The 26,710-nt window shown below is 50.8% G+C and overlaps 1 protein-coding gene across 4 annotated transcripts; it reads right to left on the reverse strand.

The window, feature by feature from the left end:
- Positions 1-459: 459 nt before the first annotated feature.
- Positions 460-26,473, reverse strand: PITRM1 (pitrilysin metallopeptidase 1). 4 transcript variants are annotated; one of them, XM_086331082.1, is made up of 28 exons: positions 26,388-26,473; positions 24,393-24,495; positions 20,730-20,836; positions 20,405-20,556; positions 19,848-19,962; positions 19,673-19,769; positions 18,907-19,067; positions 16,912-17,038; positions 16,585-16,673; positions 15,966-16,094; positions 15,283-15,396; positions 15,027-15,123; positions 14,103-14,237; positions 12,697-12,835; positions 6,960-7,076; positions 5,869-6,001; positions 5,038-5,158; positions 4,862-4,938; positions 4,482-4,647; positions 4,120-4,220; positions 3,466-3,586; positions 3,214-3,270; positions 2,657-2,769; positions 1,957-2,082; positions 1,110-1,255; positions 815-917; positions 635-735; positions 460-581 (listed from the first exon to the last, which is right to left on the reverse strand). In XM_086331082.1, the coding sequence occupies exons 1-27, from the start codon at positions 26,438-26,440 to the stop codon at positions 636-638; spliced, it is 3,099 nt and encodes a 1,032-aa protein (XP_086187208.1). In that variant the 5' UTR covers positions 26,441-26,473; the 3' UTR covers positions 460-581; position 635. The 4 variants fall into 4 exon arrangements, with proteins under 4 accessions (XP_086187208.1, XP_086187209.1, XP_086187211.1 ...); XM_086331083.1 differs by having other exon boundaries at positions 460-735; positions 24,393-24,492; XM_086331085.1 differs by having other exon boundaries at positions 460-735; positions 24,393-24,492; positions 26,075-26,456.
- Between the last annotated feature and the right edge of the window lie 237 nt (positions 26,474-26,710).

Consider the following 26,710-nt stretch of genomic DNA (forward strand, 5'->3'; position numbering starts at 1 on the left):
ATGCACCCCAGAGTCTGTAGAGAAGGGGCCCCAGCCCCCGCCGTGTGTACCCAGAGGAGGGGGATGGGGGAGAGTCAGTGTCCTTCGGAGCAGAGCCTGACTGGACACGGTTGTCCCACAGCCAGTGAGTGGAGGCCAGCGTTGGGACACCTCATGCGTTTCCCCATAAAGTCCCTAAAAGCTACTTCAGCAAATAGTCATTTAAAATAATGTCTAAAGCACAGGTAGGTCAGGGTCACCTTTTTGTTTTAAAAGGCATGCACTAGGACAGTACGGTAAGACAGCACTTAAAGCTTTAGAAAGTCTCAAGACTATATGCTCTGTGCACCTCTGGCATTTAGTGAGCGATGATTTCAGTTAATTTCTTTGTCATCACTATTTCCTTCTTCAAGACAGAAGAGTGTTCATCTGACTTGCCAGGCAAGACCTCATGCAAAATTCTAAGAATGATATCAAATATCGTGTATATACGATCATATGTATTTGATATACAGATAACATATACAGATGATCAAGAGTTTTGTTAAAAAAAAATAACTTAAAAGGTGAGGAAAGCAAGGCACTCGGCGTCAGGAGGCAGGGTCACCGCTGTCTTATGACCACGACGGGTCCTTGGTGATGCTCGCATCGTCTAGTCACCGCTGTCTTATGACCCACGATGGGTCCTTGGCGATGCTCACATTGTCTGGTCCGAGCAGAGCCACGCCGTGTGTGCTTCTCCTGGCGCCCAAGTACCTGGAGGCAGGGGGGCAGCGGTCACTCAGGTGCCATGGGGTCACAGGGACTGGACGCTAAGCACCCGGCTTCCACTCACCTGTTGCTCACGTCAACCAGGTCTTCGTGGCAGACGGCGAAGAGCTGCTCACGGTGTACCTGCTTCATCTCATCCGAGAGGCCGTACAGGAAGTGGTCCAGGCCTGAGAGTGGGCGCAGGGGATGGGATGGGGTGGTTGTCGGGACACGCAGCCACCCCCGGCCTTCAAGCCCCGCTTCCACCACAGGTCTCAGCACTGCCCCTCATGCCCACTCCTCCTGACTCGGCTGAGATGTTGTCTCGGGAGGACGAGCTCGGGCACCGTGGCTTTAGGTGTGTCTGCTACACCACGCACCTTTATCTGAAGGTGCCACCGGAGCATCCACAGCAGAGAAGACTGAGAGCTTTGCCTCGTCGATGTCCTGCTGGGTGAACCTCCCAGCCTTGGCCCAGTCGATGGCCTTCATGAAGGACTGCAGTGTTTCCGTGGAACGTGGATCCCTGGAGACCAAAGGGTCAGACACTGACGTTTATCAATAAGGAACAACCAAGTATGACACAGTTTGTCCACACTTTGGGGTCATCAGCGGCTGTTTTTACACGGTACAGACACCCCAGTGCTCTGGACACTGACGAGTGGCCGCACAAGCCACCAACACTGCCCCTGGTGAGCCAGCTTGTCCACCCCACTAACTACACCTCTGCCACCAGGACAGGCACTGGCCAGAGGAAACAGAAGACACACGTGAGATGCCCCAGATGCAACAATGGCCCCTGCTGAGGCCGATCTCCTGCATCTTCCCTGAGCACAGAATCCTCCAAGGTCCTCACTCACACAGGCACGTGTCCCCAGGGCATCTGTGAAAAACGCTTGGTTTCTGTCCTTCTGGAGACCCACGGCCCCCGCACGACTACAACCACGTCCAGCCCGTGAGGAGCAGAGGGAAGCCCCTCCTTCCCTGGGGTGTCAGTCCTGCCCTTGGGCAGTGGGGCCGCAGGACAGAGATGTGAGCAGGCAGGACAGTCTGTGGCCCCGCGGACCCAGCCCGGCCCCGAGAGTTTCCAGGTCGTCTCCCACGTACCCTGGTCACCAACCCCAGAGCTGTTTCAGGCCCAGGGTTCCCAGGATTGTCTGTCCCCACGGTTGGTGTGGTGAGAACAGGGGAACGTCTTTCTGAAGTGTGCAGTGCGCTCAGACCCACCTGTACGAGTATAGTGTGAACATCCCGCCGTAGCTGAGCCGGGCGCCTCCGCCATAAGCACCACCTTTTTCTCGAATTTCCGTGTGTAAGAATTTAGCAGTCATCAACCGTGCCAGGATCTTGAGGCTGAAAAGATAAAAAGATGCACATTAACAACAGCACGGCTGGCAGAGCAGGACTGAACATAACACAGCGTGATCCACGAGGGCAAGAAAAATGCGAGCAAGGTGAGGCCTGGGTGACGGGAGCTATAGGGGCGGGCCTACTCCCTCCTGCCCTGCCGCAGCACTCGGGCGTCTTAGGGGAGTGGCCTCCACTGTGAGCACGTCCCTCCCTTAGAAAACATGCTCCAACAGGGAAAGTCTACTAGGCCCCTGCGTCCCCATGACGTCCACCATGAGCAATGACAGCGTGCTGCCCCGCCCTGGGTCTTCTCTATGGCAGGGGGGGCATGTGGAGGGTGAGCCTGAGCTGGGAGAGGTGGCGGCCCGCACAGGGCTCTGCTCCCTGGCAGGGATGGGGGTGTGGAGACGGGGAGACCCGTCCACACGTCTTTTTTCAGGAACTTTTACTTGTGTGACGTACGGGAAGTTAAGTCCTCACACCCAGGGAAGGTGGTCCCTGTCTGTTTCTAAACCCACATCTTGCTACTCAGCAGAGCCATACGCAGTCCTGCTCCTGAGGGCCCAGCCCCATGCACCTGGCGTGGTCCGGGGCTGTATACGGGGCAGTCCTGATGCACTCGGCAACGTAGTTCACGGGGAACGGAAGCAGGAAGTGCGTCTTCATCTGGCAGGGCTCAAAGGTGGGGTCCTGGGGCAGAGGCCAGGTGGTGTCAGCGCCACGTGGCCAGGACCCTCGAGGACCCAGAGCCCTGACTGTGATGCCCTGGTCGGCAGCAGCAACCCCGTCCACACACAACAGCATTGGCAAGCTCGCCCCACACGACCTCCGCAGGGTGGAGGTGACACATCCCAGCCCGCCCAGAGACCTTGGCTCACCTCACCCCACTCCCTCCCAGGGCCCTGAACATGTGGCCTCGTCTGGTCACTTTCCTGGGATAAGCGCCTTTGCCTTTCCTAGGATCATCGGGGGTGGGGTGGGGGTGGGAGGTGAAGTGATCCTGGTACAGCAGTGATGTTTGAACAGAGGTGGACTGAACACGAGGCATCCACAGACAGCACCTGGTGGCCTCAGACACAGGCTGGCCGTGGAAGGGGCGGCGAAGTGGGCAGGGTGCAAGAGGAAGGGACTCACCGTCACCAGCCTCCTTATGACTGGGCAGCTCCCGCTGGATGCCTTGGGTGCAGGTTTCTGGAAGTGAAATGTTTCACAGAGAAATGAGTAAACCCTGAAACGCACGTGATGGGTCAGGTACATTCCGGAAACAGCCTGGATGCTGAGGGTTCAGGCAGTATAGGCTCTGTGGCCTGAGTATTCTTCCATCGTGAAGCTTGGGGAGCAGAAGTCCCCTCGTCCTTGGGCCCCAGGGCGGGCCCCCAGCCTCACCTCCACCACGTGTGGGCACATGGGCCTCTGCTCCTTCTCAGTCCGGCTGAGGCTCCTCAGGAAGGCCTCCACCGCGCCCTCCACCTGCGACATCTGTTGGGCAGTCGCATTCACAGAACATCTGTTTAAAACAGTGTGTGCACGGAACCATTACTGTGAAAAGATTACTGAAGTGTAAAAACATGTACATGTAAATGTACAAACAAAAGCTGAGTAAACCAAAAGCCAAACATCACGGCTGTCTTCTTTCGCCGCATGCTTTCTGGGTACAAAAAAGCCTGACCCTCCTCTTGGCCGGCTCAGAGCTCTGTGTCCCTGAGGACGAGGAGGTGCAACCCGCCCACAGTGCCTTCGGGGCCATGGTCTCAGAACACACACTGTCCAGAGGAAGATAAACCTTCATTCGAGTAGCACTGTTAAGTAGTCAGAGGGTGGTGGTAGTTCTCCACCCTCTCAGAAAATTTTTCTTTGTGGTTCCTCCAACCTCCACTGAATCAGACACTATCATAAAAAAGCATCTGACAAACACTGAGAAGACCTGGGCTCTTCTCTGCATGCCGTGGCTGCTCCCAAGCGCTCCCTCTGAAAAGCCTCTCCACACCACTCTCAGCAACATGAAGGTTAAGTGCAGCTGGGAGGCCAGCGTGGCCCTACCTCAGGCTGTCACAGCTCAGCAGGTGTTTCCAGATGCGCAGGAGCTTCCCCAGGACGGGTTGCAGGTCAGTCATCTCCGCAATTCTCTTCATCAGCAGCACCTGAGTCAGAGAGCCCACAGGGAGAGCCTGGACCAGACGTCCTGACACAGGGACACGGGTGTGTGGGTATGTATGGTTCTGTGCACGCATGGGATTCGCACTTGCCCAGCTGTGGGCAAGGGAGCTGAGGGAAGGGAGCTGTGGACTTGAGAAAATAAGGTGAGAGAGAACATTCCCCCCACCCTCCCCCTGAAACCTGGCCAGTTCATGTTGGCCAATCTGTTAAGAGCCCTGGAGAGCCAGCCAGCCTGAGCACCTCACCTGGTCCATCCCCCCGAAGGTCTCCTGCAGGTCCCCCGCAGGTGCCAGCGTCCTGCCCGCTCTGATGGACGCATAGAGGTGGCCTGAGTCGGGGACCCCATTGGATAGCTCCTGGGCGGCCATCCTCACCAGCACACGGAAGTGCTCCTCCTCCTCAAAGCGGGGGCTGCAGTGGAGAAAGCCGTGATGAGCCCCCCGGGACACAGCCATGCCCCCTTCCCCAGTGGGAAACCTGCAGAGGGCAAGTTCTCAGGGGAGGGAAATGTCGAGACTCGACCAAGGCACCGCAGGACCAGGCCTGCAACCAATCACAACAGGGCAAGGTGCTCACAGGACTGGGTCTCCGGTGTGTCTGGGGTCACGTCTTGGCAAATACTTACTTATTCAGTACCTCACTCCACAGATGCATCATGTCTGCTAGGTTTCTATCGAGGCAGAAAGAGGAGAACAGCACACCCTAAACCAGGAGGGAAGAAAGAATTCTGACCTTCTGAAAAAGAAAAAAAGACACGGGGAAAACCAACCCCCACCAGCCTGCACCCGAGGAAATGGTCACCTGCTCGTAGGTGTTGAGGTGTGAGTCGTCGGGGAGCACCTGGGGGGCGGCAGCCAGGCCACCTGTCTTCAGCTCCACCTGCTGGGCCAGCTCCCGGTAGTCGAGGCTGCCACAGCCCAGCCTGTGCAAAGAGAGCACGGAGTCACAGGGTGGAGGGTCCTCTGGGGAGGGAGTCCCCTGACTGGGCCCCCCGCCCACCAGAAGCTGGGCTCCCCCACCCCAAGCTTTGTAGCCCATCAGGTACAGGCAGTCTCGGGGTGGGGGACCTGAAAAACAAGCTTTTCTGCATTCTCAAGAAGTCACTTCAACATGGATGACACCTTGGGAGGGAACACCCTCATCGCTGCCCCGAGTGCAATATTAACTAACTGTCCCAAATAAAAGAATAACTAACTGAAGCCAAGGAGACGACCGGGCTCTCCTGGAACCCTCTGCCGTGGAAGGCAGGCAGCGGGAGCCATACTAATGAAGGGTGGGGAGCAGTGGTCAGGTTCTGTGGGTGACCTCAGGCCTACATGTCATGTTTAAAGCTCAAAGCCTCTGAGAGGAATTATCCTCTTCATCATCTTAAAAAGAACCTAGTCAAGATAGCTGTGTATTACGTTCACAGTTTATGTGTTTTAATGTACTACGTTAGTACGACGTCCAGGAGGAAAATTCTCAACAAATACACCACCCACCTTTCTGTAACAGCACTGTGAGATTTGGAAAGTAAAACCGCTCACTGACAAGTGACACTGACGCACTGAAACAGGACACAGTGAACGCCCCCGAGCAACCAGGGAAAACGCGCGGGCTCTAGAGGCGCGCGTCCGCCCCACGCAGCCTTACTTGGTGAGGACGCTGCAGAAGAGCGGCACGTAGGGCCGCAGCTCCTCGGGCAGGGCGTTGAGGCTGGAGAAGGCTCTGAAGTAGACCACACCGTTGGTGGGCTGCGCGCAGTACTGGACTGGCGTGTCCCCGGCTGCGGGAACAAGGGTACTTCTTCACATTCTTACCAGCAAAGTTTTACCCATGTAACCACCATGTAATATCTGTAAAACACTAAAGCTTTTCAAGGATAGAATTTTAAATTTTATATTAGCAAAAAAACGCTATTCATTCGCCATACATCATCAGACAACCTTCCTTGCTGTACTTTTGTTACGGCAAAACCCGCAAGTCTCGAGTTGCTCTGTGAGGAACAAGAGCAGAGCAGGGACACTCTTGGGGTGTCTGACCACCCGCGGTCCAGCACCGCCGCCCGCACTCCAATCCTGGGCGTGGGGGGACGCTGGCGGCCCCTCCCACAACACACCCCACATGCCACTCACCCCCAGCCCCTCGGGCACTACCCTGTGTTCTCATTTTCACATCCCGAGCGCAGTGCCTGACCTGCAGCGGAGCTGAGCACCACTGACGATGAATCACAGCACTGACTCAATGACCTTCACTGATAAACCAGACCTGAGGGGGCGCTGACCCGGCTTCCCAGAAGCCTGGGCCAGAGGAGGAGCTTTGCCGACACACACACACGAGTAACAACAGACACATCATGAGTCAGGGGTGCTCACGCACAGCCAGAACCCTGACTAGACATGGGCACCGTGAAGGCCAGCGCTGGGGTCAGACCTGCTTGGGCAGGAGGGGCTGTCACGTCACGGCCACGGGGAGCAGCATCAGCACCACGGGCGAGGGTCCTGTGTCCAGGGGAAGCGAGCAACAGGGAGCAGCAGCGACCCCTCTGCATCCCACAAGGCAACACCCAGCGCTGTGGGCCTCCGGACCCCATGCCCTTGAGAGCCATGTGTACACACACAGTGGAACCCAGAAGCAGGGCGCTGAGCACTGCCGGACCCAGGACTAGAAACGGGGGCTCAAACGTCCTCTGAGGACATCCACCGGTCACTTTCCTCCCAGGGACACCGGTACCCGCCACTGACCTGCCTGCACCACCTCCAGCTCCGTGACCGGGATGCGGGGCTCGATGTCCGACACCCTGAGCGCTGGCAGACACGACGCGTCTGGAGGTCGACTCTGCTGAGCCTGCAGTTCCAAACCTATGGGGGGCAGGGGTGGCAGTGAGCATCCAGGCCGGCCCTTAGAAGGCCCTGCTCAGCCCCTCTCCTGTCCCTTAGTTTCTGTAGTCTCCCCTGGGCACAGGGAGCCCCGCAACGCTGGGGTCGGAGGTTGCCAGAACCAGAGAAGGCAGCACAGTAAGCACCCAGCAGCAGTCGTCTCCCCAGCTCATCCTCAGTGATTTCAGAGGACAGGTTTGCTGGGGGAGAGGAGTCTGTGCAAGCAGTTCCCACCCTCGCTTTATACCACAGACTGAGCTTGTGGGCTGAAGTGCACTAACTCTGTACTCATTTACTTATACTTCATTTTCACTCATCTTGGCAATATGCTGTGTGATCACATAAAGTTCACAAATAAAGAAATGGGTGAACACACTTTCAGGGGCTGATCCTACATTGATGTGATGGAGGGGTGACGGGGGATGGACGGACACCCTCTCCTCGAGTTCCTGCTCAGACCAGGCAGCCCGTGGGGACGAGGTGTCACAGGGTGAAGTCCTGTGAGCCTGAGTCACCTCACCCCCACCCTGAGTCTCCAGCACCGGGTTCCCCACCTGGCCCCACGCAGGCCCAGGGAGCCAGCTCCACATACTTCTTGGAGCCCCAAAACCTTCAAGACCCCCACCCGGCTGTTTCCCCTCAGTCAAGTGGAGAACCCCAACCGCTGCGCCTCAGACCTGTCCTCACGTCCTGAGAAAGCCCCCTCGTGCCCTCTGTCCTGGCGAGCACGGAGCAGAGGCCGCAGGCACCTGCTCCACCATGGGCCCCGGCGGCCCAGCCACGCCCCTGCGCACGGCACACACGACACAGGCCCTGAACCGGAAGACTGATTTTCCCAACAACCTAACTCCCATTCCCACTTCTCACTGGTGCTCATCTGCAGACTGGACCCCGATTCACAGATTCTTTGCACTGAGTCCACACTCAAGTGACTTGTAACGTGTGACCTGAGTACACACTTACTGACCCTGACGCAATGGTAAACGCACTAGGCTGTGTCCTATGTCTCCAGACCACTCTGCCGTGATCTTGTAACCAGGGCAGCCATCCCTCCACAGGCAGGCGTGGGCTGGAACATACGAGTTTTATTAACACAAGACACCTCCACGGCCAGGCCAGGCACCTGATAACTGAGGGAACACACGACTCTGTGCTTGGTTGTGGAATTACCTTCTGTGCCACAAACAGCTTGGAAAATGGATGGACCACATCAAACAACATGAAGAGGCTGCCTACACAGCAAGAAAGTGTTTGCAAATCTAACGTTACTCGTAAGATATCCAAAACAGCCAAAGAACTCAGTAGCAAAAACCATCCAATTAAAAAATGGGCTGAGGACTGAACAGGCATTTTTCCAAAGACAAAGATGGCCAACAGGTATAGGAAAAGGTGCCCAAAACCACTCACCAGGGAAACACCTATTAAACCACACAAGCCGTCACCTCACAGCTGTCAGAAGGGCAGACAAGGGATGCAGCAACTGCTGGCGAGTCGGGAGGAAAGGTACCCTTGTGCACGGTGCATGGAAACGGGACCTGGTGCAGCCACCACGGGAAGCAGTGTGGTGGCTCCTCAAAGTAGTGAAACCAGAACCACCATACGGCCCAGCAACCCTGCTCCTGGTTATCTATCTGAAGAAAATAAAACACTAACTGCAAAGGAGACACAGCCGCAACGTCCATGGCAGCACCACACTATTTACAATAGTCAGGATGTGCAAATGACAACCTAAGCGCCCACCGATGATGAATGGGTAAAAGTGCCCAAACACACACAACCACGCCGCTCCACACACCCCAGAATACCACACTCAGTCATGAGACAGGAGGAAAAATTGCCATTTTCAACAATGTGGATAAAGCTTGAGGGTTACACTCAGTGAAATAAGTCAGAGAAATATCTATGATCTCACTGATATGGGGAATCTAAACAATAAAAACACAAAAAAGCAAGCTCATATAAGCAGAACAGACTGTGGCTGTTGGGTGGGTGGTGGGAGAAGTGGATGAAAGGGGTCAGAGCTACAAGCTTGCAGCTCTAAGTTCTAGGCACATCATGCATGGCATGGCTACTGAAGCTAATTATACTGAACTTAGATTTGAAAATTGCTAAGGGAATTTAAAAGTTCTCATCACAAGACAAAAAATTCTAGGCATGATGATAGAGGTTACCGTGTGTCTGTTACTGTGCCCATAATAAAAGACAAAAACGGCAAAGAACTAGTAGAAGCAGAAGAGATCAAGAAGAGATGGCAACAAAACACAGAAGACCTATACAAAAAAAGATCTTCATGACCCGGATGACCATAATGGTGTGATTACTCACCCAGAGCCAGACATCCTGGACTGCGAAGTCAAGTGGGCCTTAGGAAGCATCACTACGAACAAAGCTACTGGAGGTGATGGAATTCCAGCTGAGCCATTTCAAATCCTAAAAGATGATGCTTATGAAAGTGCTGCACTCAGTATGCCAGCAAATTTGGAAAACCCAGCAGTGGCCACAGGACTGGAAAAGGTCAATCTTCAACCCAGTTACCAAGAAGGGTAGTACTGAAGAATGTTCCAACTACTGGACAATTGCACTCATTTCCCACGCTAGTAAAGTTATGCTCAAAATCCTTTAAGCTAGGCTTCAGCACTACATGAACCGAGAACTTTCAGATGCTCAAGCTATTTTAGAAAAGGCAGAGGAACAAGAGATCAAATTGCTAGCATTCGCTGGATCAGAGAAACCAAGGGAATTCCAGAAAAACATCTACTTCTGTTTCATTGAGGGGTAGCTTTGACTCCTTTTATCCATTTCTCCCACCATCCACCCATCCACAGCCTTTGATTCTGTGTATCATAACAAACTGGAAAACTCTTAAAGAGATATGAATACTAGACCACCTCACCTGTCTCCTAAGAAACCTGTATGCAGGTCAAGAAGCAACAGTTAGAACCTTATATGGAACAAATTACTGATTCAAAATTGAGAAACAAGCATAAAGCTGTATATTGTCACCCTGTTTATTTAACTTCTATGCAGGATACTGCATTTTAAATGCCAGACTGGATGAGGCACAAGCTGGAATGAAGATTGCTTGGAGAAATATCAACAATCTCAGATATGCAGATGATACCACTTTAATGGCAGAAAGGGAAGAGGAGCTAAAGAGCCTCTTGATTGAGGGTGCAAGAGCAGAGTGGAAAAGCTGCCTTAAAACTCAATATTAAAAAAAAAGCTAAGATCATGGCATCTGGTCCCATCACTTCATGGCAAATAGAAGGGGGAAAGGTGGAAACAGTGACAGAGTTCCTCTTCTTGGGCTCCAAAATCACTGTGGATGGTGACTGCAGCCAAGAAATTAGAATAGGATTGCTTCTTGGAAAGAAAACTATGATGAACCTAGACAGTGTATTAAAAAGCAAAAACATCACTATGCCAACAAAGGTCCATATAGTCAAAGCTACGGTCTTTCCAGTAGTCACATATGGATGTGAGAGTTGAACCATAAAGAAGGCTGAGCACTGAAGAATTGATGCTTTTGAACTGTGGTGTTGGAGAACTCTTGAGAGTCCCTTGAACTGCAAGGAGATCCAACCAGTCAATCCTAAAGGAAATCAGTCCTGAATATTCAATGGAAAGACTGATGCTGAAGCTGAAGCTCCAATAGTTTGGTCTCCTGATGTAGAGAGCCAACTCACTGGAAAACACCCTGATGCTGGGAAACACTGAAGGCAGAAGAGGGCGGCAGAAGATGAGATGGTTGGATGGCATCACCAATTCAACGAACATGAACTTGGGCAACTCCGGGAGATGGTGAGGGACAGGGAAGCCTGGTGTGCTGCAGTTTATGGGCTTGCAAAGAGCTGGCGACGACTGAGCGACTGAACAATGACAATAGAGATTAACTGGACAAACTGTGGTAATCATCTCACAATATATAAATACATCAAATCATGTTATACATCTGGAACTAATATGATGTTATGTCAGCTACTCCTCAATTAAAAAAAAAAAAAAATTAAGAGGCTTTCCTGGTGGCTCAGCAGTAAAGAATCCACCTGCCAATGTAGAAGACACAGGTTTGATCCCTGATGAGGGAAGATCCCACATGCCACAGAGCAACTGAGCCTGTGCTCCAACACCTGAGGGCCACAATGACTAAGTCCACGTGCCCCAGAGCCCACGCTCTGTGACAGAAGACGCCACCACAGTGAGAAATCTGAGCACAACTAGAGAGCAGCCCCTGCTCGCTGCAACTAGAGAAAAGCCCTTGCAGCAACAAAGACCCAGCACGGTCAAAAATGAATAAAATTATTTTAAAAAATAATAAACTTATGGTTACCAAAAGGCAAAGGGAGGTGGGGAGGGATAAATTAGGAGACTGGAATCAACATATACACACTACTAAAGTGCATAACCAACAAGGACCTACTGTAATAGCACAGAGAACTATATTCAATAGTCTGTGATAAACTACAATGGAAAAGAATCTGAAAAAGGAACGGAACCACTCTGCTGTACACCAGAAACTAATACAACATTGTAAATCAACTATACTTCATTTACACTTTAATTAAGAACAAATTTATGGAAGAGCTTTAAGTAACTCTCTGCATATATAAAGAATTCAGAGATTAAACAGGTTACACATTGACATTAACTCTGTCTTTACAAAGTCAAATCACCTCAAACTCAGTATGATCAAGTCACGCTAGAGTCAGCTCCACCTGCTGACATGCCTGATAAATCCTTCGTGTAATCCCAGCCAACTTTTCAGGGGTAGGGGGCGGGTGGATGTGTATGTGTTCCTGTGTACTGTGTACATATGTAAACGTCATACGCTACAACCTGCAACTGCTGTATAGAACCCAGTGGCTCTGACAAATGCACAGCGTGAGCAGCACACCACCATCGACAGCGGGTGCCACCACCCCAGAAGGCAGCCCCACCCGCTCTGGCCTCACGGCCTGTTGAGACTCACAGATCCTGCATGTCCAGTGTTCTGGCCCTTGTTATAGCTGAGCAGAATCCCACCGTGTGGACACCTCAGTTACCTCTCTGTGTGGACACATGTGGGGCATGTCAAGTCCTGTGTGGACAGACACTTTCACTTCTCTTGGGTGAACGCTCAGGAGTAGGACCGCTGGGCTTTATAGGCAGTGCGGTTTTCCACGTAAGAAACCACAGACCTGTTTCTGTGTTCACAGTGCCTGCACCACAGGCACCCGTGGGGGCTCTGTGAAGAATGCGAGGCTTGCATCCCCCCGAGACCTGCCACCGCTGAGCCCACAGCGCACTCCGTCCCCAAGACCCATCTGCAGTCAGCTACAGACTGCCACGCAGCACGCACCCAGTGGCCTATACAGCCTCGGTAAGGAGACGGCGTCTGCAAAGTGCGTAAATGCATAAACCCTGTGAAGCCACCTCTCTCCCAGAATTCCTGCCTCTCCTGCTGAATCACAGGGTGTAGTTTCTGAGGAGAAGGTCAGTCTTGCTGGGGTTAACACAGAACCCTGCAGGCAGCCGGCAGAGACCTACTGGCTGAAACCAGCCGCCTCCTTACGCTGGAAGCTCGGTGGGACTGGGTGATGGGGAGGCAGCTGCCAGACCTGACCTTTCTCATAGATCTGCTGCTTCTCTTCCAGGGAAAGAGAAGTGACCTTTTGCTGCAGTTTTTCTGTTTCCATCTGTGCTTGCTTCTCGGAATACTTGTCGTCTGGTTTCATGGATAAAGTCAGCTTGTGCCGATTATTCTGCAACAACCAGAGCAAGAGAAAAGTCAATTAAAAACACGGTCTTATGGAATCCAGCATTGAGCCGGCCTCCAGCAGGGTGCACTTAGCCCCACAGTTCCGTTTTCCCATTTCTCACGGTGATGACAACAGAACTTGCCCCACGAGGCTGTGCATGCAGAGCCTGGGAGCCACAAACAATCCTTGAGGCCACCTGCTCTGCAGGGACCATGTCGTCCATACGCTGTTACCATCTGGAGCACAGTCACTGGAGTTCCTATGTCTTAACCACAAACGCGTCGACATTCAACAGTGCCTTTACACCTTGGTTGTACAAAGAAACCACCTGCACCTTTTAATACCATAATAAACCTTTGGCTTTAGTCTAAGTTGAAGATAACAGAATAAAATAATTTTTTACCAAGTCTTCATCGTACTACTAACTTCTCAAACCAAAACTAAACTCTCCACTCAGTATTTTATAAACCATGAGGACAATATAGATGCTGATCTAACATAACTTAGGTGACACTGGGCCCCTTGACTTAATGCAGCCACTAGACACACACCCACAGAAAGCTCGTGTGACACCACAGAGCGGGAGGACCACAGCACATCAAGCACCGTGTACAGAATGGCTTGTGATTAGAGATGCAGGATGAACGGCCACAGCAGGTGCCCCACCCCCAGCGCGGGTGCCCAGGACCACGACCCCACTCACCATGGGACAGTCCTCCCCACCCCCACCCACCCAGGGCAACGGGGGAGATGACATTCCCCTCCATCAGTGACGGTCCAGCAGGGAACACACACAAAGCACAAAAGCCCACAAGTCTGTGGAGACAAATGAGTACCAAAGAGTCCTTGGTAAAAACAACCAGAACATTCACACACTTGGGCAACTCGTCTCATGTTCTCTACAATCTATTAGCAAAACAGAACAAAAATATAGGGCGACCCCCTGGGGTCCAGGTTGAATCCCTGGTCTGGGAGCCAAGATTCCGCAAGCCAAGAAGCGCCCTCCTCACCAAAGCAATACATGCAGATGCTCCGTTAAACAGCTCCCCCCATACACACACTCATACACAAAAACCCACTTGCATGAATATCTGGAAAACAGAATCTTTAAAGCTAATATGACCATTTACATTTTTAATCAACAATTAAAAAATTAAATCTCATATTGTCAAAACTCGACTTACACAATGCAGAGAATATTCCTAATGTTCCCTTCATTATTATAAAACTCAACTTCAAAATTACAGACATATATTCTCAACTTTCTTACCTTAAAATACTGTTTTACTTTTTCTTGCAAAAACCTTGGATTTTCCTCCAGGCACTTTCGGAACTGAGCCACCTGACTTCCAAGCTTCAGGAGCTCTACGGGGTCCCCGTCGTGGTTCCAGCACGAAGCAATGTACTATTGAGGGGGCAGGTAGGAGAGTCACAACAAGCCACTGTAACCTACAAACCCTGTGTCTGCCCAGCAAACGTCCAAGCCTGCCTTTGTATCAGGACTCAGCTTCTAGACTTAAAAATATCACAGACAACTGCTCATGAAGAAAATTAAATCATTTTTTTTTTGGCTAGAAGAACTAAACTCGTGATTTTTTCCCCCTAACAAAGTAGAAAGCACAGATTTAAAAATTACTTTTTGGAAAATATAATTATGAAGTCATGCTAAATCCCTATCCATTTAAAGCACTCTCTAAATCTATTAAAAAATAAGATATCAGAAAGCTAATGAAGTAAGCAAATAAAAACAGGAACGATGTATTACAAAATTAAATTAACAGTAATTTTATATCAGATCCAAACACCATAACTTCCCCAGTTCAAATGAAAGGTGCTGTGAATTACAATCTGTATTTTCAAGAACCACTAACTGGGCTTCCCTGGTGATGCAGCAGATAAGAATCTGCCTGCCAGTGCAAGAGACACAGGTTTGATCCCCAATCCGGGAGGATCCCACATGCCGTGAAGCAACTAAGCCTGAGTCTGACAATTACTGAGCCACACGCTGCAGCTACTGAAGCCCAAGCACCTAGAGCCCATGCTCTGCAATAAGAGAAGCTACCACAATGAGAAGCCTGCACATCACAACTAGAGAAAAGCCCACACGGCAATGAAGACCCAGCACAGCCAAAAATAAATTTTAAAAAACCACGAACTAACAAAAAAAGAGACTGAGGAGTTTAAAAACACGCACAGATGTCAGGGTGAGTCCAAAGCTGACGGACTGGTGCTTCATCTGTATTTCAATTTTATGAAGTAATGCTTCAATGCGATCCTCTTCAAATCCTTTCCTACAGAAACATCAAGAACTCAGACGCTGAAAAATCCATATGTCTGAACAACAAGGCCACAAAGGTGATATTCAAACAGCTGCCATGAAGGAGTGCGTGTGATGTGAGCCTGTGTTCGGGAATGAGGACCCAGCCCAGCCCTGCGGACGCCACACGTACTCGATGACATCATCTAGCGTCCGGTCCACCATGTCCCGGACCGTCTGGACGTCCTTCTCTGCGATGCCCTGCAGGCCCACGCTGAAGTAGGCCTCCCGAGTGCAGCCATTGTACCTGGTATGAAAGCAGGTGACACGTCAGAATCTGCACGCCCCTCCATCGCTGGTTGAGAAGACTCTTCACTGAGATCAGAGTGCCTACAGGACTCAGCCAGGAGAAGCCAGGAGGGCAGATCCTCAGGTACCCGCTGCTCAGATACGATGGCTCACACTCACATCCTTTTAGTTTTTCCAAAATCCACCACAATTAAAATTCCAGAGCAAAACAAATCTAGAGAGTTTTACCAAATGCTATGATTTCAAAGGACTTCTAATGGCCTCACTTTTCAAGCAAGCAGCAACATGCCACTCTTGGAAGAGTTACCTTGTTGGGTTTTTTTTGTCAAGTGCCCACTACAGAGGACATCCACAGCTTGTGCTGGAAGCACAGCTGGGGCAGGAAGAGGGCCCTCCCCTAACCACAGGGTATGGAGCCGCCTACACCACTGACCCCTCCTCCATACCCCAAGAGCGGCTAGTAACCCCTGCCCTGCAGTGACCAGCCCAGAATGTGTCCAGACAGTATCAGGTGTCAGAAGTGCCCCTCACCGCGGAGTAACGATCTGATCTGACAGTGACACGCACCCAACGTCAGGAGAGAAGTCGGTGCCAAGTCCAGATTCAATGAGGGCTTTGTAGAAGGGGGCGTTGGGGCCACTGATCAGGAGTGAAGACAGAAGGCTCAGCGTGAAGGCTTCAAACGTGTCAGTTATTCTTCATTTATAAAGGGGGGGGAAGAGAGGGAAATGGTTGGCCCATGGAAATGTTTTCAAAACTATCAAAACCAAAATAAACACTTTTATTTTCCAAAGCAGCTGAAATTCTACTAGAAATTCTTCCATTTCAACCTCTATTTTAATAGTTACATGGGCAAAAGAGCATTCCTTGACTTGCAAAACTCTTGCACTGTGGGACCTTGGGGGTCTCACGCCACGAGCAGACAGTGACAGTGTGGCAGGACCCTCCCTGCCCACACCCCTCGTGCCAGGCCGCTGGGGTCAGTCTTGAGAGCAAAGGTTCTCAAGGTCAGAGTTCACAGGGCTCTTTTCACATGCAGAGGCACTGTGACCCCAATACCAAACCGTTCCGATGCTGTTAAAGACACCCCACATCTAATAATACCACTGGAGGCCCAAATCCCCCCACGCACGTGCTCCCAGGGGTGCTCCCCACAGGGTGGGCCGCGTGAGTCTCACACACTCACTCTGGCAGGAGAAAGCTGACACTGATGGTCGTCTGCCCCGAGGGGCCCTCAGCCAGCGAGTCCGGGGCACACGTGATCTGGAACTCCCTCTGCAAGGGCACAGGCGTGCATCAGCAGGTGCAGATGGGCAAGGGCACTGACGTGAAGGACATTCCCTGTGCTTCTTGTCAGGGCAACTGTGCTTTTGCACAGACCGCCGCTCTTCCGGCTGGAGAACCCTCACACCCATGGCACGCCCACAGCACTGGAAACACTAGGAACACGCACCCCACCTGCATGTCACATGCTCACAGGCCTGCTGACCTGTGGCTTGGACCCAGCTCTTACCGGCTCATCCCAGGGCTTCTGGGCTGGCACCGACGTCCGTGGCTCAATTCTCTGAAATTTACTCAGGGCCTCTTCGTGAATTTGCTTCAGATGCTGCTCCAGTGGAAAGTTACCATAAGTGAAGAACCTGAAGTTTGAGAGAGCACCTTAGTCTACATCAGGCTTTGTCTGAACCAGAGGGTGTCCAGGATCTAAGGGCCAGAACACGCCAGTCCCCAGGCTGATGTCAACTTCACACAGAACACCTGTTTCACTTAATTTAACCACAACACTGAATAGAGAGGCTTCTGCTCTTTTCTCAAGATGTGGTTCAAACAAAGCACAGATTGTACAAAAAGGATTAATTAAATAAAATCTGGCAAAAACTGCTCTTCATTTTGAATTTACTATAAATGTGTTATAAAAACCAAATAAACTACACATTAAAATATTTAAAACCTAAGCTACAGCACCACAATAATCCATCTAAGACTAACAACAAAATTTAAAACGTCACAAACGTCAAATCTGGGTCACAAATCTCAGCTCGCCCATGTTTTTAGGACAACACATTACTTACGGGGGTAAAGAGCATAGTGCAGACCTCATCTTTCTAGCAGAATGCAGTGTCTGAGCTATGATTAAGGGCCTGGGAGCTAGTATCCTACAGATCCCGTCAGCCTCCCACTCAGAGCTTAGACAGTGCAAAGCCGGCAGTGAGGAGCACCTGACTGTGCCCACTGGTCCCCGCACGCCCGACTGGTTCAGCCCCAGGACCCCTGGAGGAATGACCATGGGTCTGGAGCAGGAGGAGGCCTGCCTTTGGGGCCAGGGCAGAAATCAGAAGTCACCAAAGATGTCAAGGATAACTATCAAGGAACTTCCTTAGGCCACCATGGGGACAATGTGAGCACTAAAAAGTTTTAAAATTTCATCTGGTGATCACATGGTCTTAAATATATACACATATGAAAATATTTCCATGAGGTCATTATGGTCCATGAGGGGGCACCGTCCCACCAGAAAGGGTGCTTAAGGGACACAGCAAGGAAAGGCTGCCTGTGGGCCTCGACTTATCAAACATCTCAGGGACAACTGGAAATCAATCTCGGTTAAGGCATAGGTGGTTTTATTCAATCATTTATTCTGTTAAATGTGAAAACGGTGTTATCTCACATAAGAGAACATCCTTGTAAACATCTATGTGTATCCGTGTATGTCTATACATGTATACATGTCTGTGTGTATCTATACACGTCTAGTTGCCTGTTTCTACATGTATCTACTTGTTTATGTGTGTCTACCTGTGTCTATGTACACACCCAGAGGACGGAGCTACAGGCTGAGCACATGGGGTTCACTGATCTACTCCCTACACTCTCCTGGATGATTAGGAGTTTTCATAATTAAATTTTTAAAATTTTACAGCTAAAATAGTTTTGCAAATGACTTTACATGACTGCTTCAAGTATTTGTAAACTACTGTTGTTTAGTCACTAAGTCATGTCTCTTTGCAACCCCATGGACTGTAGCCTGCCAGGCTCCTCTATCCATGGGATTTCCCAAGAAAGCATACTGGAGTGGGTTGCCATTTCCTTGTTCAGGGGATCTTCCTGACCCAGGGAACAAACCTACATCTCCCACCCTGCAGGTGGATTCTTTACCACTGAGCCACCAGAGAAGTCCTTGCAAACTGTCAGCATTTTATTATTAATCATACTTGAAACAAGCAATTGATCAGAAATTGAATGACACAGCTGCCTCTCTGGGGGCACCTCTCCAGGACTGCGTCAGCCCTGAGAGGAGGACCACAACCTCCTGTTATACCATCAGCCTGAGGCTGAGCTGCAGAGGCAGCAGGCAGGGGCCTCGCCTTGTGGGTCTGAGGGCACGTCCACGCACAGCAGGCTCCCGTCCACTGCCCGTGGTCGTGAAGCAAGCCTCCCAAGCCCAACTCAAGAGAAGCAGGACACTGGGGGAAAGCAACCCGGCACCAGGCTTCCCAGGCAGCGTCACCTGGCGTTGCTGGGGTGGTAGTGCATGGCGTGGAACCGTCTGAGCTGCTCCCATGTGAGGTCGGGGATGCACAGGGGGTCCCCTCCGGAGACCACAGAGTACGTGTGGTCAGGAAGCAGGCGATTCTGAAGGTGCTGTGAGAATATCCTCTCATTATCTGTCTTCAAGTAAAAATACACATGTATGTGAAAACCAGCACACACACTGTTCACACAATTCAACAAAGTAGCCGCATCCTGGGAGTCCCCCTGCTGACACCCCCAAGTACCCACCCAGATGCTCCTTTCAGCCATGAAATGCTAATTAAGACGTGTACATTGTTTTTTTAGACATGGTGCCACTGCACACTTGAACTCCAGAGTAGTGTCGGGAAACAAAAACTCCCTATGACCTGCTTTCCTGCAACATTCACTGCGTGTGGTCATCTTTACCATAACTTGAGAGACACTTATCTGTGAACCCCACCCTACACCAGGGCAGGAAAGAGCAGAAAACCAAGGTCTCAGGATTGTCAGGAACACGGTTTTCATCTGGCCGAGCCCCAAAGACCAGAGGTCACCGTGATCCCCACACCCCCGCTGAGAATTGCCATCTAGCTCATTGCCCAGCGGTGCCAGCTCACTGCACTGTCCACGCTAACACAGATTCTCACAGTGAGGATATTAAGTGACATAACAAGATGGCAGCCATCTGCAAAGACTGTTTGTACTCCAACATTTTATACAGTAGGATAATTTAACACAGCATGAGCAAAGGAAACACTCACAAATGCTCCCTTCATTTCATTGAAGACGACACCTTTAAAGACCAAAGGCGTCTGGGGGTCATTCGGGTCCTCGTGTTCCAGTCGCCATCCTTCCTGCCTGAAGAGTGACAGATGATTACATGGTAACAGTGACTCTATCGCTGAACTAAAGATCAATGAACCAATTGCTACATACCAGAAGTCCAGTTCCCGCAAGCATGGAAAAAAGGCTGCGTCCAAATACACGGACAGGAGGTTCTGGAAGTCCTTGGGGTTTTGTGTGGAAAACGGGTACAGGGTGTAATCACTAGCTAGACACAAAGAAGAGCAGGGTTTTAAACACAGCGGTTCCCCCAGGTTCACGCCAACAATGTCTGTTTCAGCCTCACAACAGGTCCACGCTGTCAGGGACACAGAGACAGCAGCACCCGCTGGGGGGCAGGGGGTGGGATTGCCCACAGGGTGCCTGCCACCAGCCCATACTCACTGCTTCCTGCAGCCACAACCCAGACACCAGTCCTGCTAACCAACCTTTACAGCATTATTTCCCAAAGAAAACAGTGGTCACCTTTCCCAGAAAATTCAGGTGCATTTTCTCTAAAATTCCAGGTTTTATAATCAACCCCAGTGTGGTTTTCCTAAGGGATTATGCAATAAACGGCCTCCAGACAGAGATTGGGAACTCAACCCCAGCCTCCAGGCTGCCACCCCCTCATCGGAGACCAGGCAGCCCTGGCTGGGCCCACGTCTCACCCGTGAAGGCATTCATGAATGTGGACAGCGACCGGTTCAGCATCTTGAAGAAGGGGTCTCGGCAGGGGTACCTCTGAGAGCCACACAGGACCGTGTGCTCCAGGATGTGGGGGGCACCGCTGCTGTCGGTGGGGGTGGTGCGGAACTGCACGCTGGGAACATAGCCGCACAGTCAGAGCCCCTTAGGGTACGGGCCAGCCGCGTCCCCGCCACACCCACGGGAGCCGGGGGGGAGACTCCCCTCCCCCGATTCCTGCTGAACCACTGCAGGTGTGGCAGACGCCCCTGCAGGGAATCAGACTCTGAGCCCAGAACACAGACACACCTGAACAAGTTGTTTCCGTCCTCGCGGGCCAGGTGCAAGTACTGTGCTCCCGTGCCGTCATGGCTGAGCTTCACAGCTGTCAGCGACAGCTCGGGGACAGGCGTCACCTGAACCAATGAGGAAATGGGGGCGCTCGACTCGGTTGGAAAGGCATGCAGCATAGGGACGCTGCGTCTATGGGACCCGGTGGACCTGGCAGGAACCTCCAAGTCGAGTCCACGGACCAAGAAGGCAAGACCTGGGGCTGATGACAGCACCACCGTTCCCCCTGAGCGCCCACTGTCTGCTAGCATCTCCTGAGTGTGCCACAGGTGACTCCAGGAGGGAGGCATCCCACCCCACTTACAGATGAAAACAGCCTGGGGCTGACGGTACAATTTGCCAAGATCACAGAGCCTAGAGTCAGACCCCTTGTGTAGCACCAGGCTGCCCTGGAAGAGAGTGGACTCGCCTGGAACGCTCCACAATGAAGAAGAGCCCCGCTCAATACAAATAGAGAAAGCCCACACAAAGCAGACTCAGGACAGTCAAATAAATGAAAAGAATTATTATTTAAAAACAGCAAACTCTTGCTCACCCCCTGGGGGAGGTCTTGTCTGTGAGCACTGAGTAACTTCCACTGTCCTTGGTACTGAAGCAACTGCGTCAAGGCCCCACCCATAACCTCAGCACCTTGTCACCATGACCACCACGGGGTGTGACAGGGACCTGTCTTTACTGATGCAACTTCCTAGCAGGGCAGAGGTGAAAGTTCTGCTGTCTTCAGCCTGCTCTGGGGGCCCTGCTACAAAAACTATGTGCTCCAAGTGGCCTACTGATGCCCACATAAGTTACAGCAATGAAACTGTTTACACCTGGGAGTTCACAACTGAACTTCTGTCAGATGTGATCAATGTATTAGGTTGGTGCAAAAATAATCGCGGTTTTGCAATGTTGAACTTCGCCACTTGTTATTAGAACACATTCTTAAATGCGATTATGTCATACATCATTTTAATGTGCATTTCTTGCTTCATGTTTTTTGCTAATGACTTATTACTTACTGCATACTTTATATTTAGACTATGCAAATGATGTTAGACAAAAAGCAGATCTGAGCGATTTTCTTATTCAAGTTCAAAACAGGCATAAAGCAGCGGAGACAACTCACAACATCAACAACACATTTGGCCCAGGAACCGGTAGTGAATGTACACAGTGCAGTGGAGGCTGAAGAAGTTTTGCAAAGGAGATGAGAGCCTTGAAGATGAGGAGCACAGTGGCCGGTCACTGGAAGTTGACAATGACCAACTGAGAGCAATCACCAAAGTTGATCCTTTTACAACTACACAAGAAGTTGCCAAAGAACTCAACGTTGACCTTTCTATAGTCATTATGCATTTGAAGCAAATTGGAAAGGTGAAAAGCCTTGATAAGTGGGTGCCTCATGAGCTGACTGCAAATAAAAAAAATCCTTGTTTTGAAGTGTCATCTTCTCTTGGTCCACACAACAACAACAAATCATTTCTCAATCATATTGAGACACGTGACGAAAAGTGGATTTTATACGACAACCAGCTCAGTGGTTGGATGGAGAAGAAACTCCAAAGCACTTTCCAAAGCCAACCCTGCACCAAAAAAAGGTCATGGTCATTGTGTGGTGGTCTGCTGTGCGTCTGACCCACTATAGCTTTCTGAATCCCAGAGAAATCATCACATCTGAGAAGCAAGCTCAGCAAATCAATGAGATGCACTGAAAACTGCAAGCCTGCAGCAGGCAGTGGTCAACAGAAAGCCCAAGTCGTCTCCGTGACAATGCCCGACCGTAAGCTGCACAATCAATGCTTCAAAAGTTGAACGCACTGGGCTACAAAGTTCTGCCTCGTCTGTCATACTCACCTGACCTCTCGCCAACCGATAACCACTTCTTCAAGCATCGAGACAAATCTTTTGCAAGGAAAATGCTTCCACAACCAACAGGATGCAGAAAATGCTTCCCAAGAGTTCACTGAATCCTGAAGCACGGATTTTTATGTGACAGGAATAAACAAACTTATGTCTTGTTGGCAAAAAAGTGTTTATTGTAATTGTTCCGATTTTAATACATAAAGATGTATTTGAGCCTCGTTATAATGATTTAAATTTCATGGTCCCAAACCGCAATTATGTTTGCACCAACCTAATATTTAAAACCAGTCTGCCTCTGGACTTCCCTAGTGGTCCTGTGGTTTAGAACCCGCCTGCCAAGAAAGGGGACATGGGTTCAATCCCTGGTCCGGGAAGATTCCACAGGGCAACTAAGGGCACGTGATACAACTACTGAAGCCTGTGCGCTAAAGCCTGGAAGCCACAACCACTGAATCCGAGTGCTGCAACTACTGAAGCCCTTGTGCCCTGAGCCCATCCTCCGCAACAAGAGAAGCCACCGAAATAAGAAGCCTGCACATTTCAACTAGAGTAGCCCATGCTCGCCACAACTAGAGAAAGCCCAAGCATGTGTGCTAAGTCGCTTCAGTCGCGTCTGACTTTCTGCAACTCCATGAACTGCAGCCTGCCAGGCTCCCTGTCCATGGGATTCTCCAGGCAAGAATACTGGAGTGGGTTGCCGTGCCCTCCTCCAGGGGATCTTACTGACCCAGGGATTGAACTGGTGTCTCTTAACTCTAACCTGCATTGGCAGACAGGTTCTTTATCACTAGCGCCACCTGAGAAAGCCCATACACAGCAACAAAAATCCAGTGCAGCCAAAAATAAGTTAATTAAAAGTAAAAATAAAACCAGTTTACCTCACAAACAGCTCTCACAGTAATTGTTTCTCAAAAAGGACCATGGTTTATTATACACTAAGTTTCCACAAAACTTGAAACATACAGGAAAAGAATCATGCCTCTGAAAAAGGTATTATTAACCAGAACTATACAGAAATCCCAAGTCTCTTGAGACTTCTTTAGGGGCCCCACAACCATGAACCCTTTTAAGTGGTTAGGAGACCCTGCGCTGAAGACCCCCTGCCCCTGTTCCTGGAGACAGATGGTGGCTCTCCTTTACTTCTCCACAAATCCATCCCCACCCTGCCTGTGCTCAGCAGACCCTCCTGTGTCTTCCTGTTGCAAACCCGAGTCCTTCTGACTGTGAGCTGCCTGCCTCTGTTTTTATTAGTGTAAAGTACAGTGTGAAACCAACATCCAGTGGACTATGTCATGTACATCGCTGTCAATTATAGCATTAAAGAAAAAAAAAAGTTTAAGCCAAACAAAACAAGATATTTTAACATAAACTAAGTACCTATAAGCCCACACAATCTCTTTTCTATAATCCTGAAACCCAAATGGCTCAAAACCAGGAAGATTTTGCCCAACTTTGGAGCAAACTTGGTTGATGGTAGGAACTTCACCTGAGTAGATGTGGGGCCTTCAGTCTTCAACACAGGTCATCAGCAATGCAGAAACAAAACCGTGTTTATTTGCTCCCTAAGCTCTGCAAAGAAGTGAGGCCTCAGGCACTCAGGGAAGGGGTCAGGGGGTCTGCTTTCATCTGAGAGTCAGGAAACCCTTTCACTTGCAAAGTCTGCTCCTTTGAGCACCTGCTGTGAAACTGAAGGAAGCGGGGCTGGGGACACAGATGATCAAGCCCACCCCCCACATCTCTGCTCTGAGCTGACACCAGAGGCGCCCCCAGGCCCACCTGGTTGACGGTGAAGCCGTGGATCCTCTCTCCAATGCGGTACTGCAGTGCTCGCTCACAGGCCTTGGTGCTCCCCCATCTCCAGGCTCCGAGGTGGGCACTGCTACATTTAAGAAAAGGAGTCAGATGATCTGCTGGAAGACTGGCTAACATAATTCAGCAACATGACAAAAACACTGCCATGTGACAAAGAGTTCTAAGAAAAATGAAAACCTGCATCTTCTAAACGCATTTCAGAAAATCGGTTTCCATTAAAGTCCTTTAATTGTATTTCAACTCACCTAAGCCTCATAATATCAAACACTTAATGTTGAAAACCTTTTATTTCTACATGTCCATAAATAACTGTAATACAATCATGTCACCAATTTCCCTTGATTCTGGGGAAAAAATACAATTCTCATGTCAAGATCACGGTATTCCAATGAGCTCAGACTACAATAAAGTTTCATCCCACACCTGCCAAATTAGTGAGAATTAACAATCTAGTGTTGTCAGGGTCTCACATGGCCACTGGGTGTGCACACTGAAGGGAGACTTCAGAACAGCCCTGTCCTTATTAGATAAGCAGTTCATTCCCCTCAACGTATGTGCGTGACCTGCACTCACTCCCTGGTGCACAAACACACAACAATGTGCACACCATTCCCAAGGGCCCCAAACCCAGCAGCCCAAATGTCCAGTAACAGAGAACAGATAAACTCAACTATTCAGTTGACAAACTTAGCCCTAAGAATGAATGGACAACTACATGTATCAAAGATGTGGGCACATGAAGCAAAGAAAAAAAGGTGCCATCTAACCAGGTAATACCGTAGTGTAAGACTATACAAGGATGGTAAAAATACAGAGGAAAGCAAAATTATTTTTGTAAACTAGAAGAGCAATTTCATTTGAGAGAGAGGGAGAGTTATCATGGGTAAAGGGTAAGCTTAACCTGGGTAACAGGGACACAATTTGTAGTATTTTCTACATTAATGTTAAATCTCACAAAAATATTCTTTATAGAAAGTACGGGCTGAAAACACTTGACTCATTCAACATCATGCAATAGTATTCTATAAACAACCAACATTTCCGTTCTGGATTAGCCAATTCTAGAATTATGGGATAGAAGATTTTAACCCAAATACCCAATAAAGACAGCCCAACGACAGACACCCCCGTTTCCTCACCTGAGCTAACAGCAGCTAAACTCCACCATAAACTAATTCTCTGAATCAGCATGAAGCTAAACAATTTATGTTTCTTTAGAAAGTAAAAAGTTACATTTTACAAAGTCAAAAGGAATGATGCTGATTCAGTCTGAAACTAAATGCTTTCTTTTCCCATAAATCCACTCATTAAACACGAAGTTGGAGGCTCAGACAGGGAAGAATTCATCTGCCAATGCAGAAGACCCGGGTTCGATCCCTGGGTCAAGAAGATCCCCTGGAGGAGGGCATGGCAACCCACCCCAGTGTTCTCGCCTGGAGAATCCCGTGGACAGAGGAGCCCGGCGGGCTGCGGTTCAGGGGTCGCGAAGAGTCGGACACGCCCGAGCGATCAGCCCTCCACCCCGGAGGCCCCACTCTCCAGGCCGCAGAGGCGCTCAAGCCCCCCGCCCACAACCGCGGGGAAAAGAGCAAACGCCTATGGAGAGCCCTGCCCGCCGCCCCCTAGTGTCGCTCATGTCAGCCCACTTCAGGGGTTCTCCGCCTCGGAGGCCCGACCACCGGTCCGTGCTGCGTCCTGGCCGGCTTCACCCTGCCTTCGCTGGCAGCAGCTCCCCAGCCTCGGTAACCGGACAGGGGCTCCCTCTCTCCGGGATGAAGGCCACCGCGGGGCCCGCTCTGCCGTTCTCGCACCGCGGCCTGCGAGGGCGCCCCGGCTGCGGGCCAGGCTCTCGCAGCCGGAGCCCAGCGCGAGGGGTCCCGGGTCGGGGAGCCACGCCGCCCCACCCCCTCCCCGCATCACCGTCCGCTCGCTCCCTTGCCCCCAGCCCCGCCCCCTCACCCGCCGCTCAGCCTCTGGAGCACGCCCCGCGCCCGCCAGCCGCCGCGCCACATGCCGCCAGACTAGCTCGTCGCCGGCGTGACCCCGTGCAACCCGACGTACGCCGTGGGGCGGGACCAGCCAGCCGCCTCTCAATTGGCCAGCGCCCGGAGCTACGGTCTCTCCGATAGGCTGGCGGGAAGGGGGTGGGGCCTGGTAGGGGAGAGAAGGGCTGAGCGCGGGAGGGGTGGGCTTACCCCGAGCCAGGTGACTTGCCTGGTTCTCAGGCCACAGGTAACCCCGGTCTCTGTGACAGACGTTTGGGCTCCGGCACTCTGCCAGCT

Source organism: Bos grunniens, chromosome 13 (genome assembly GCF_055505025.1).
Source record: "Bos grunniens cultivar Pamir isolate PY7600 chromosome 13, Bosgru_T2T1.0, whole genome shotgun sequence".
Lineage (NCBI taxonomy): Eukaryota > Metazoa > Chordata > Mammalia > Artiodactyla > Bovidae > Bos > Bos grunniens.